The sequence below is a fragment of the Notolepis coatsorum genome (assembly GCF_963971535.1).
Source record: "Notolepis coatsorum genome assembly, chromosome: 11".
Classification (NCBI taxonomy): domain Eukaryota; kingdom Metazoa; phylum Chordata; class Actinopteri; order Aulopiformes; family Paralepididae; genus Notolepis; species Notolepis coatsorum.
The window spans coordinates 20,946,516-20,959,923 of NC_140175.1; the positions used below are offsets into that span (position 1 = coordinate 20,946,516).

Genomic DNA, 13,408 nt, shown 5'->3' on the forward strand with positions numbered 1-13,408 from the left:
ATGCAGAAAATGCACAAATTGGTGCAGCATAAAAGTACACCAGCATGCAGGAAATTAAGTGTTTGATGCTCAAAATGTCCTGGGGGAGGACCCACAGACCCCCGGTGCCCCCCCCCCCCCCCAAACAAAATCTACGCCCCCTTGCACACACACACACACGCACACGCACACACTGGCTGGTCCACACCTCAGTGCTCGTCTCCCGTTCCCGTGGAGATGCCAACGCCAGAGCTTCCTCGTCACACCTCCCAACACCCTTCTCTCTTTCTCTCTCTCTCTCTCTCTGTCTCTATCCCTCTCTCCTCCTGCCTCTTTCTTTATTCCCTTTTCTATCTCTCGCCTCCCCCTCTCTCTCCCTCTCTTCAACACCCTCCACCTGGGGTGCTCTCCATCCCCCCGTCCTTAGTCTCCTCCTCCCACATCCTCAAGCTCTCCTCTCTCTCTCACATCTTACCTCTCTCACTCTACTGTCTCCAACCCCCTCCCACTCCTCTCTCTCTCACATCTTACCTCTCTCTCTCACTCTACTCCAACCCCCTCCCACTCCTCTCTCTCTCCTCTTACCTCTCTCACTCTACTCCAACCCCCTCCCACTCCTCTCTCTCTTCCCTCTCTCACTCTACTCCAACCCCCTCCCACTCCTCTCTCTCTCTCTCTCCTCTCTCTCTCTCTCATCTTACCTCTCTCACTCTCTCCAACCCCCTCCCACTCCTCTCTCTCTCCTCTCTCTCTCATCTTACCTCTCTCACTCTACTCCAACCCCCTCCCACTCCTCTCTCTCTCTCTCTCTCATCTTACCTCTCTCACTCTCTCCAACCCCCTCCCACTCCTCTCTCTCTCTCTCCTCTCTCTCATCTTACCTCTCTCACTCTACTCCAACCCCCTCCCACTCCTCTCTCTCTCTCTCCTCTCTCTCATCTTACCTCTCTCACTCTACTCCAACCCCCTCCCACTCCTCTCTCTCTCATCTTACCTCTCTCACTCTACTCCAACCCCCTCCCACTTCTCTCTCTCTCTCCTCTCTCTCTCATCTTACCTCTCTCACTCTACTCCAGCCCCCTCCCACTCCTCTCTCTCTCTCTCCCTCTCATCTTACCTCTCTCACTCTCTCACTCTCTCCAACCCCCTCCCACTCCTCTCTCTCTCTCTCTCTCTCTCTCTCCCTCTCATCTTACCTCTCTCACTCTCTCCAACCCCCTCCCACTCTCTTCCTTGAGAGGAGCATTTAGTGATTAATGTGAGTTTTAATTGTCATGCTCACTTTTATGCTCATTAAAGTGTATTATGCAGCAGTTAGGGTATTAAAGTTCAGCGAGAAATTTCATGCATACTGATGAGAATGCAAATGAGCCCCGGCATGAAAGGATCCCTGGGTTTGTGTGTGTGCGTGTGTGTGTGTGTGTGTGTGTGTGTGTGTGTGTGTGTGTGTGTGTGTGTGTGTGTGTGTGTGTGACGTGTGTGTGTGTGTGTGTGTGTGTGTGTGTGTGTGTGTGTGTGTGTGTGTGTGTGTGTGTGTGTGAGAGAGTGTGAATGTGTGAGTGTGTGAGCATGCGTGTGTATGTCAATGTGTGTGCGCGTGTGTCTGTGTCTACATGCATGTATGTATGTGTGTGTCTACATGCATGTATGTGAATGTGTCTCTACATGCATGTATGTGTGTGTGTGTGTGTGTGTGTGTGTGTGTGTGTGTGTGTGTGTGTGTGTGTGTGTGTGTGTGTGTGTGTGTGTGTGTGTGTGCGCGTGTGCGCGTGTGCGAGGTGATACCCAGGAGCCAACAGGAGTGTGGTTATCATCACCCTCAGAAGTCGCCTTAGCCGACTGGAGGAGACCAGCTATAGAAATCATGTTAATGGGAGTCGCAGAGAATCCTTTATGCCTGAAGAGCTGAATAGCAGAGAACACAGATACGTTCCAAGGAAATGCTGTATGGGCTTTTACTCAATAGGGGGGCAATAAAGTCAGGTAGAGAAAAAGAAATGGGACCTCGGCCTTCGGTTCAAGTCATTCAAAGGTTCGGATTAGAATCAAGACGTTTCGGGTCTGGATTGGGATCAAACCGGTTAATTGTAGAGAATAAAAAACCCAGGAGTTGAAGACAGGAGTTGTATTTTTAAGGGTCTCGCAAAATGAAACTTGTCTTGTTTCTTTTTTTTAACAATAAATGGTAACACATTTTTTTTTGATCCACTTTTTCTCCCATTTTCTATTTTTCTCCCATCCCAATTTTCATATCGTCCAATTCAACCCTCCCCTGTCTTCGAACGTTGTTTCTTGCCTCCCACAAGCCGGCTGCAATGTGGTCTAAGTCATACATAGCACGAGTCCCCTCCGATACTCGAGGTAACAGCCGTCGCATCTTTTCACCTGCGCGGCTTGATCTTTCAGCGTCGGGGGTCTGGGCTTTGGAGGGGCCCCGCCCCCGTCGCTTCTTGATTCCACTGCGCAGGCGCACCAACCGACCTGTAGGAGTCGCTGTCCACAACGCCCGATCCCCACCCTTCAGTTTCCCTCCCCGTAATACGGCCAATGTGTATTACTGTGGACGACCAGCTAAACTGAAAGCAATGTGGAGAGCGGGGCTCGAACAGGAGGCATCCTGTTCGAGCCTAGTCTCCAGCATTCGTTGCGAGCGCCTTGCCCACTGCGCCACGTAGCCGCCCCAAATGGTAACACATTTTATAGTATGTACACTTGTTCGTAGGTGTGCGTGTGACATGCGGACGGTTTGGGCTGACTCCTGCTCATCAGGGTGTCAATTATGGTTAATTATTGTTATGTTTATGTAGGCTGTTATTATCTTGTCTGTGTGTGTGTTACATTAAAGCACACCGCTCCATAGTTAAAAGTTGTGTTTCTGTTATTACGCAATTATACTGTCATTCTGAAATATATATATAAAAGAGTCACCAGAATGTAGCATAGCCTAATTAGCAATGGCCGAGTGAGTCACTGCGTTCGTCTCACTTTGTGTACATTAGATGTAGGTTTTTAAGCTGTGACCCCGAAGTCATTGAATGCATTCTCTATCAGGGGTGTAATAACTCACATATTTTGATTCAGATCGTTAATGTATCGTAAACCAAACAGCCAATTCGGAATCATTGTTTTTTATGTTTTTTTTTTGGTATTTTTTCGTGTCCAAATTCAAAGATTGCTGCCTTGGGTTTTTCATTCAAGTGATTCACAGATCACAATGATAGAATTGCACCGTTGACCTTGTTACAAGACGATTGTGTTGGCTGGCTCACAATTTATTGTTTCATATCGATCATTATGTTATACGATCATACTAAATAGTATTGTATCATACGATTTTAATTTGTGATGGTGTCAAATCATTGAAATTGCACTGTACTGTGGTGACGCCTGAACTAAATCTCTGGCCAAGCAAAAGACAAATGTATGACATCACCACATTATGAATTGCCTTAAAGGGGCACTTCGCCAAAGAACAATACGGATTTATTTTGCATATAATCTCACACACATCCAAAAAGTTTTGCACACATTGATTTAGTTTGACAGTTATTGAGAGTAGATTAGTTTGAATATAGCCACCAGTGATGTCCTCCTCGGGGACACTGAATCCTTATGTTGTGTTTAATTACAGCTCAATGAAATGATAAGGTAGCAGTCCCTATAAGACAGGGTATTGCTATTTTTTCATCTACATAAATTCATGGTACTGTAATTAACCTGATGACTCAAACTCATTTACTCTCAATAACTATAAAACTAAATCAATGTATAATATATATATATATATATTATGATTCATATACGTTTGCCGATATATATATCTGCCCAGTTTTGCTCATCGGACCGATATATGAAAAGTTCCCTATCATCGGCCGATACCAATATGATCACCGATATATAGAGCATCCCTATTTTTCATTGGGACATGGGAATTCGGGTCGGAAAACGTAAATAAAGTACTAATCGACCACAGGAAAAAGGGTACATAATGTACGCTATGTTATTGTTATGGTTTGTAACCGACCCCAATCGCACAACACAAGACAGGTATGGTGGTTTGCCAAGAAACAGATATTTATTGTGAACAGGGAAAAAGGGCACTGTCCCTTTAAGGGAGAAAACACAAAACACTGGAATAACACAAGAGGGGAAGGTAAAGTGCCTTTAAGAGGCGGGCAGGAAAAGGGAACACTATGGGAAGGTAAAGGGAACGCCTAAGGGAAGGTTAAGGGAACGCCTTGGGAAGGTTAAGGGAACGCCTTGGGAAGGTTAAGGGAACGCCTTGGGACAGAGGACTAGGGACTAGGAGAGCTAGGGATAGAGGACTAGGGACTAGAAGAACTAGGGACAGAGGGACAGGTACTGGGGAACATAGGGAACAGGTTCTGGGGAACAGAGGGCCAGGTTCTGGTGACAGAGGGAACAGAGGCCCGCGGAGGCGGGCTGGGGACAGGGAGGAACTGGGGACTGGTGGGAAAACATCTGGGCCGCTCTGCAGAACAGAGGAGAGGGTTAATATTCAAAGGGAAAAAACAGAGCAGATGCAGAACAGTCCAAACAACAAAGTAACAAAGGAAATACTATCTTCGTGTGAACAAACACACAGTGGGAGATGGAATGTCCAAAATAATATCCACGAGAGAACAAAACAGAGTGGGAGATGAAATGTCCAAACTAATAACTAAGAGAGAACTAAAGGAGGCAATACGCTGGGAGAGTGACATCACAATCTAAACTCACCCAGGCGTATGCGTAATGGTACAGGAAACGCAGCGGGAAGGGGGCAAGGGGCATTACGCTGAGTGAGTGACATCACAATCAAAACTCACCCAGGCGTATGCGTAAAGGTACAGGGACAGCAGCGGGAACGGGGGCAAGGGCACTACGCTGAGTGAGTGACATCACAATCAAAACTCACCCAGGCGTATGCGTAAAGGTAAAGGGACAGCAGCGGGAACGGGGGCAAGGGCACTACGCTGAGTGAGTGACATCACAATCAAAACTCACCCAGGCGTATGCGTAAAGGTACAGGGACAGCAGCGGGAACGGGGGCAAGAGGCATTACGCTGAGTGAGTGACATCACAATCAAAACTCACCCAGGCGTATGCGTAAAGGTACAGGGACAGCAACGGGGCGAGGGCATCGCCACCGGGTGGCTGGCTGTCGGAGCCGAGGAACAGAGTGCTGGAACAGCGGCGGTGGCGAGGATGTCGTCCACCGGGTAGCCGCTGTCGGAGCCGAGGAACAGAGCGCTGGAACAGCGGCGGTGGCGAGGATGTCGTCCACCGGGTAGCCGCTGTCGGAGCCGAGGAACAGAGCGCTGGAACAGCGGCGGTGGCGAGGATGTCGTCCACCGGGTAGCCGCTGTCGGAGCCGAGGAACAGAGTGCGCGCCACACCTTGGTGTGCGCGTCGGAACAGTGGCGGTGGCGAGAGCGTCGTCCACCGGGTAGCCGCTGTCGGAGCCGAGGAACAGAGTGCGCGCCACACCTTGGTGTGCGCGTCGGAACAGTGGCGGTGGCGAGAGCGTCGTCCACCGGGTAGCCGCTGTCGGAGCCGAGGAACAGAGTGCGCGCCACACCTTGGTGTGCGCGTCGGAACAGAGAGACGCCTCGGGGTGCGTCTGCGAGGAGGAGTGTGCCAAGCACGAAGGTCTGGAAGATGCGCGTCGGCGCGCTGAGGTCTGGAGAGCGTGCCAAGCTCGAAGGTCTGGAAGATGCGCGTCTGTGCGCTGGTACGGAGGAGCGTGCCAAGCTCGAAGGTCTGGAAGATGCGCGTCAGTGCGCTGGTACGGAGGAGCGTGCCAAGCTCGAAGGTCTGGAAGATGCGCGTCTGTGCGCTGGTACGGAGGAGCGTGCCAAGCTCGAAGGTCTGAAGTGGAACACTGGAATACCTCCCGTAGAGGATTAGAGAGCGCAGTACAGTGTCTCCCTCCAGGCAAACGGCGGCAGGTGGCGAAGGCTTGAGCGCATCTGGCGCGCTGGTCTGGAGTGGAACACCGGAATACCTCCCGTAGAGAATTAGAGAGCGCAGTACAATGTCTCCCTCCAGGCAAACGGCGACAGGTGGCCAAAGCCCTTGAAGATGCGCGTTGCGCGCTGGTGACTGGAGAGCGTGCCAAGCTCGAGGGTCCGGGAGATGCGCGTTGGTCTAGATGTGCGTCAGGACGAACAGCTGCGCTGGGGTCTGCAGTGGAACGCTGGGGTGCCTCCCATGGAAGTTACAGGGAGCGCAGAACAGTCTCCTCCACAGGCTACGGCGACAGCAGACGAAGGCTGGAGCAAACATCTCAAGGCTGGAGAGATCCATCTTACAGCATTGGTAGACCAGAGGATCTCCCGAAAGAGTCTAGATGTTAGAGAATATGACTCGGCATGAATACAACACGACCCCACGCCAAAACGAGGGGAAGCGCCCTGGTATTTAAAGCCCACAGGGGGACTAATTAGCCTGCCATCACAGGTGCGAGAGATAATAGAATATCAAACAGGTGTGGCCACTAAGGGTAAGGAACGAGAGGGTGGGGGCTAGAGAGAGTGAGTAGGGAATTCCTAACAGTAGGCTTAAAGAAGACAGAGAAAAGGTAGTGAGCAGCGGGCAAAACCTCACAGTTATAGCCATAAGAAATATATTTACTTATTGTATGAGTAATATATTTACATTTCGTATCGGCGAAAGTCCAAAACAAACAGTGCGACCGGGAGTCGAACCAACAATGATTGTAGTCGGAGGTGCGGTGCTCTCACCACTAGACTAATCCACCCACCGGCCCTGATAGTACTTTATTTACATATTTTACCTAAGATCAAGGTCCTATACCTTTCCCAGAGGTACGGCAATGCTGCAGGGCTCACAGAACTGTCGAATGGATTATGATCCAGAGCCCGTTTTACTAACCTTCTACTAATGGAAGTGTAGGTGAATCAATTAGACTTCAAAAGACGACATGCCCCCATTGCCATTGTGTTAAAACAAAGCCTTGATGCGGTTTGACGCGTCTCTTGACGGCCGAGAGGATGTGCATTCACATTCATTACGGCTGTTGAAAGTGCCACCTTGACCGCCTCCACGGGCTTTGTTTTAAATACAATGGAAATCGCAGCGAATGCCGTCTTTTTTAAATCAAACTTTTGTCATTTTAGATTCAACTCACGTGCCACATGCTAGACAAGTAGCCTGTAAGATTTGTAATATGGGCTCGGAAATGTAAGTCTGTGATTTTACAATAATGCTGCTCTTACCGTATATCTGCCTGGGCATACAAATAAAGTTATTATATTATTATACCTGCATATAAAGTATCTGTAGATACTATATCTATATCTGTACATATCCCTTACCTACTCTTACTAGTTACGCTGCTGGCCAGTATGACTGACTGCCATAGTGTCTTTATACCTGTATCACTGTACTTATTAATACTACAACTCTGTACATACATCTGATTAGCACCATTACTCAGTAGTACTCATTTATATATTGTATACCCACTTTAATCGCCTCTACATTGTATATTACTATTGCACTTTACTGTTACATTTGCACTCTGGTTGGATGCCAAACTTATTTTGGTTGTACTGTACTTGTGCTGTGTATGATGACACTACATTAGAATCTAATCTACTCTAATCTAATCTGGCAGTTTCATGAGTGTTGGCAGCATTGCCATGCCTCCAGGAAGGTAGGACCTTGACGGGACCCTACATTGTAGAGTCCCAATGTAAAACAGCAGGCCGTGAGGCTAATCCTGTAGTGAGACTGCTATTGCAGTTTACATCTTCCCCCACAGGCAGCTCCAGACAAAGAAATTAATAAATGTATATAAATATATAAAAAAATATAAAAAAAAATATAAAAAATATATAAAAAAAAATATATATATAAATAAATATATATAAAAATATATAAATGAATATATAATTATAAATAAATTGTTAAATGCAGCCATTTACCATTTAAATACAAATCAGTTATTGTACATTCAGGTTAGTTTGTGAGTTAGGTAAGGTGAAGCATACCTTGAGCATTTGCCTATAGATACCGTCATCATTCCGGTAACTTGGCGGTGAAATGGCGTTTATTGCAGCGTTCGGTCGGGAAGAATCCTGGTGAGATAGTTGAAAGAGGACGGCATTAATTAAAGGAGGCTGGTGGAGGAAGAGATACAGTACGTGGTGCTCAAAGAAGATAAGGACCAGATTAACATAATAAGTGATTAAAATTTAAATTGAGACGACTGTACAATGACACGGAAATGCGCCCTAATGTCTAAAACATGGGCGCGAACAGATCCTTTTTTAATAGCCGTTAGTCAATGAAATTTGGCGAACAATTTTATGGGTTGCGTCAGCGCAAAGGTTCATATTTTTTTTTTTTTTTTTTGTCGCCAATCAGCTGACTGACGGACTTTTCTTTGGGAACGTTCTAAGGTTGTGCGTCTCTCGAAATAAGTATTAGTGTGTACATTTGACTGTATGTGGGTGTGTGTGTTCACACGTGTGTGCGAGAGAGTGGGTGTGTGTGTGCGTGTGTCCTCAGGCCACCTGCTGTGCCATCCATGCTGGGAGAATAGGCTCTGTCATTACAGAGCTTCCAATGCTCTGTCTATTGGGTAATGAGACAATAGCAAAGATATTCAACCAGGGGGCCCGAATCCTTCACACAGCATGGAGTAAGTGTGCTAGAATGAGGAAGCAGTGCGGAGGACACAGCGGGGGGGTACTGTAACTGTAAATGACTGTTTGGGAAAAGGAAAACGATCAAGTAACTCATCCCGATGGCAAATCGCTTGTCTATAATAATAATATGACACTCCGTATAGGAAAAGATTCTAAAAACTTTTCAAAACTTTTTTTTTGTTTGCGAAGGTCACTTTGCCTTTGATGGTCCAACAAAAAGAAAAGGAGATATATAATCCAACACGAGTGAGATGTCAAACATTTTAAGCTGTTCTGGGGGGATGGTGGGGGGGGGGGTGAACAGATGTAAGCCAACAGAACACTCTGTTCAGTCTCTGGATGTTGCCAGTTGCTCTCATTTGAATGCTGCCAGGCTCTTGTCAGATCAAATGTATTTGTTTTGGCCAAGGCTGCCGGTATTCTTTGATCAATTATCCCTATTAGCATGGCGCTAACCTACGGTGGTTTCTGGGTTCACGGCTCACACCGGCCTGGTAGCGACGCGGCAGGGGGGCGAGACTAAAGCCCCAATACACACTTCTCTTCATGGTCAATCCGCAAAAATAAACAAGTGTTAACACTTTAGACACACAGGTTTGAATGTGGGCTGCCAGCCATTTGATGAAGACTGGAGAGGCAAATGAGCAGATAGGCCATTCAAAACAGGAGTGTTGTGTCATGTGTGTGGTGTGTAGGCTATTGTGTGTGAGGGGGGAGAGAGAGAGAGAGAGAGAGAGAGAGAGAGAGAGAGAGAGAGAGAGATATGATAAAACATGATGAGCATGGACTTTGGACTGCGTGGTGGCAATGCAACAACAATGAAAGAGCAGCTCCATAACCGAAAACCTGAAAAACAGATTTACATTGATTGTCCACAGATTACAACATTCTCCGTTTCAGTTGCAATTAGTTACATCACATTTTCCAATCAATTAAGCCCGCCTTTAGGCTACGAAACAACACACCAGCGAGAACAGATTAGTTATAGAAAAAAATGCCTCTCTCTCCCCCTCTATTCCCTGCCCTTTCCTCTCCGTCTCGAAGCTCTCTCGGAGATGGCCTATATTTCCAGTTGACATCAATCTTAAATAGCCCGTACTACTACAACCTGTAATAATAAGCCATACTGTTCCTCAGGTGTAGTAGAAACCCGGGTTCTGTTTTTGTTTCCCCCACTCATCATAACCCCTTTGATCGAATCCACATTCCAAAGGACCTTTAATAAACGTCACAGAGGGCGTCTCTATGTTCCAACCCCCTCCTCCAAACCACGAGGCCCCACTGTTGACAGTTGGGGCCTACAATCACCGCCCAACCGACCGACCGACCGGCCGCTCCCAGAGTCCCAGCCCCCCCCCCCCGGTTTATTAGTCAACCACGGTCCTGAAACATCCACCCATCGATAAATATAAATATGAGAGAGGGAGAGAGAGAGAGAAAGAGAAAAGAGAAAAACACTAATAAAAAAAAAAGTCCAACCCCCGTCGTTTCGAAGCGCCTCCCTTTTCCGACCGTGTTTTTCTTTTTTTCTTTTTTACAAACCGTTTTTCACAAAGGATTTGCCGACGTTCGGGAATTCCGCCTCCATTCCTATTTTAGCACGGCAGACGGGGGAGAAGGCCACGCCCCCTTTTCTTCATTTTGTCAACAAAGGGGTTTGACAGACACTCGGCGAGGCTCCGCCCACCCCGCGAGGCCCCGCCCACCGCGTCGCCAAATAAGGACGGCCTGCCCATACACGGCGAACAATCGATCCGAGCGGAACCTTCTCTCTCTCTCTTTTCTCTCTCTCTACTCTCTCTCTCTTTCCCTTCCTTATCCCGTCGTTTTATATGGTACGTTGACGCGTTCCCACCGTCGATGTTGTTAAAGCAGAGCTTCTATCATGGCGGAGCGCGTGCAGCAGCAGCCCCCAGCCAAGCGGCTCTGCTGTAGACCGGGCTACCAGGCGACATGTCGAGGGCAGCAGGGCGGCCCGCGGAGCGGCGGCGGGGCGGCGGGGGCGCAGGGCGGACAGGCGCGCAGCCCGGAGTCCCTGCTGGACATCGCGGCGCGCAAAGTGGCCGAGAAGTGGCCCTTCCAGCGGGTCGAGGAGCGCTTCGAGCGGATCCCGGAGCCCGTCCAGCGGCGGATCGTCTACTGGTCTTTCCCGCGGAGCGAGCGGGAGATCTGCATGTACTCGTCGTTCAACACCGGCGCGTCTAGCGGCGAGGAGAGCGGCGGCTCTGGGTCTGGGTCTAGCGGCGGCGGCGGGGAGACGAGCGGCGGCAGCAGCGCGGCCGACGAGACGCGGCTGCCGTTCCGCCGCGGCGTCGCGCTGCTGGAGAGCGGCTGCGTGGACAACGTCCTGCAAGTCGGTGAGTTTATTATAGGGATGAGAATAAACACCCGCCGTTGTGTGAGAATTAAAACGGGTGTTTTTTCCGTGGGACGTGTAAAAAGCAGTAACCTCATGGAGATTATTAGTGGACTTTTTTGTATTAATAAGAAGGACACTGGGATCCACTGTCTGGGATCCACTGGGGACACAGGCTGGGGGATCCAACACAAAGGATGGGATGATCCACAGCAGAGAGAGAGAGAGAGAGACGGGGCTTTAAAAATCTGCAACAAGCCGCCGCGCCGATGGGGCAGGATATTAATATCCCGTTTTTCCTAAAGGCCACTGCATTTATAGCATTTTAGTATTCCGTGGTGCATACAACTCTGTGTCGTCGTGCCACTGGGTTTTGGACAAATCCAACAACGTTATAACATAATCATAATCACACACTACTGCATGGATCATCGACGGGACATTATTATTTTCGCAGAAGGGGGGGGGGTGTAGAATAACACTCGCGGAAGTAAAGAAAAAAAAACGCGACTCCCCCCCCGAGTTGAACGTTTATTATAGCCTTTATAGTTATTTATTCCATTTCCACCCTCCTTCCTATAATATACTTTGATCTGGCGGAGGGGGAAGGGGACGATCGAGCTTTTATATATTTTTTCCTAAGCTCTTGTGTGTCGAGAATAGAATCCGGGGCTGCGGCTTGTCGACTCTTGTTTATTTTCCGTGGCCATACTGAGAGAGAGAGAGAGAGGCATGGGGGAGGAGAACACAGCCTCTCTGCTGAATTGACAGTTCCCTCTGTCTCTCTGTGCAACCTCTCCCCCTCTCTCTCAGTGTCTCCCCCCCCCCTCTCTCTCCACCGGCAATATGAGCAGTATAGTCTGATTATTCAGTAACATAGGTTTTTTTTTTTATTATTATTATAACGCCGGTTCTTATTTCTAAGCGCGGTATCTTTATTCTAGGCTGGGAGCGCTCTCTCTCTCTCTCTTTGAGCTTTTATAATTACTGAGTGCGCATAATATCAACTAGCCGCCAGGCATTCCTCTATTGAGAGAGAGAGCCCTGCGCGACTACTTTGTTCCCATTTTCATGTTCATTTGTGTCTTTTCAGCTTCCTGTCACCCTCCCGAAAGCAAGGCAACAAAAGCCTCTCTTTATTTCCTTTCACCCACACTGGTTAAATAGAAAAGATTTGGGGAGGAAGGCAGAGAGAGAGGAGGGGAGGATTGGCGATTTAAAGCCACAGCGACTGTTTTTTTTATAAACGGTTCTTGATCTTTTACACACACAAATTCTCAGCTAATTGTGGTTCAAGTTTGTGCCGAAACACTCTTGTCTAAATAAACGTTACAGGAGAACCCCCCTCCCCCCCCCCACTTATCACATTTTGAGATGTGTGAGTTTTGACACTAGTTTCAACCCAGAATCCTAGAACCCCCGAAGCTCTCGGTGGCCAGTGATATATGATCATCTTTAGACGGTTCAGTTGCCAGAGATTCTAATCACACGGTGTCAAACTGGTGTATTTCAAGCTCCCATGTTTGCGGTGAGCTCGTTAGTGGGTGTGTGTGTGAGGGGGGGGGGGTCACGCTAATACTCTCTGCCCACCACCACCACCACCCCCCCTCGGAAAGTCTTCAGGATCTTTAATCTCATTACTCTGCTGCGTGGTTAGATTGTGATGCAGGCTGCAAACGCATTTTTGTGTGCATGGCCCATCTCTCTCTCTCTCTCTCTCTCTCTCTCTCTCTCTCTCTCTCCCCTCCCACCTCTAAATGCAGTGGGTTTAGCAGTGGTTCCTTTGGGCTTCGTGCCCTCACTGAAGTGCCGAAGGGACTCCAGGCGCAGTTCACAATTATCACACACATGCATGCACGCACACAGACACACACCCACATACATGCACAGCCACACACCCACATACATACACGCAGGCAGGCACACACACACACAGCCGCTCTATGGGGCACGGTTAAAAGACCAGTATATGTCCTTTTTATATTGGGAAGGATTCCTTCTGTAAAGTTCAACCCGCTCGGTCTGTTTTCCATAAGGAAAGAAACAGAATTTGGTCAGTTGGTTTTTCCAGAGAGAGAGAGGGAGGGAGGGAGAAAAGAATGAGAGGGAGGGAGGGGGGAGGCTCAATCTGCATGCCTGCGACGGAGGATGACAGCAGTGCACACACACACACACACACAGGGAGTCTTTCTTGGCTGATTGCGCCCCAGCCTGGAATTTGCTGTTAAAATGGAGCCAACCAAGAAGTGATAAATAAAAGATGCAATCTCTTCCCACATTGGGGGTTTAGGGGGGGGGGTCGCTCGCTCGCTCTGGGCAGCCCTGAAGGAAAATTATATTAATGATATATTTTACACATTTGTTTGGCACGCGTTTGTTCTCTATACCTCCACTC

The 13,408-nt window shown here is 48.4% G+C and overlaps 1 protein-coding gene across 1 annotated transcript in view; it reads left to right on the forward strand.

The window, feature by feature from the left end:
* The first annotated feature begins 10,497 nt into the window (after positions 1–10,497).
* LOC311237531 (zinc finger SWIM domain-containing protein 6-like) overlaps positions 10,498–13,408 on the forward strand; it is a 125,970-nt gene continuing 123,059 nt past the window's right edge. The window contains exon 1 of the mRNA XM_084325461.1: positions 10,498–11,014. Coding sequence (XP_084181587.1) covers positions 10,543–11,014 — 472 coding nt within the window. The 5' untranslated portion in view covers positions 10,498–10,542. The remainder of the gene's footprint in view (positions 11,015–13,408) is intronic.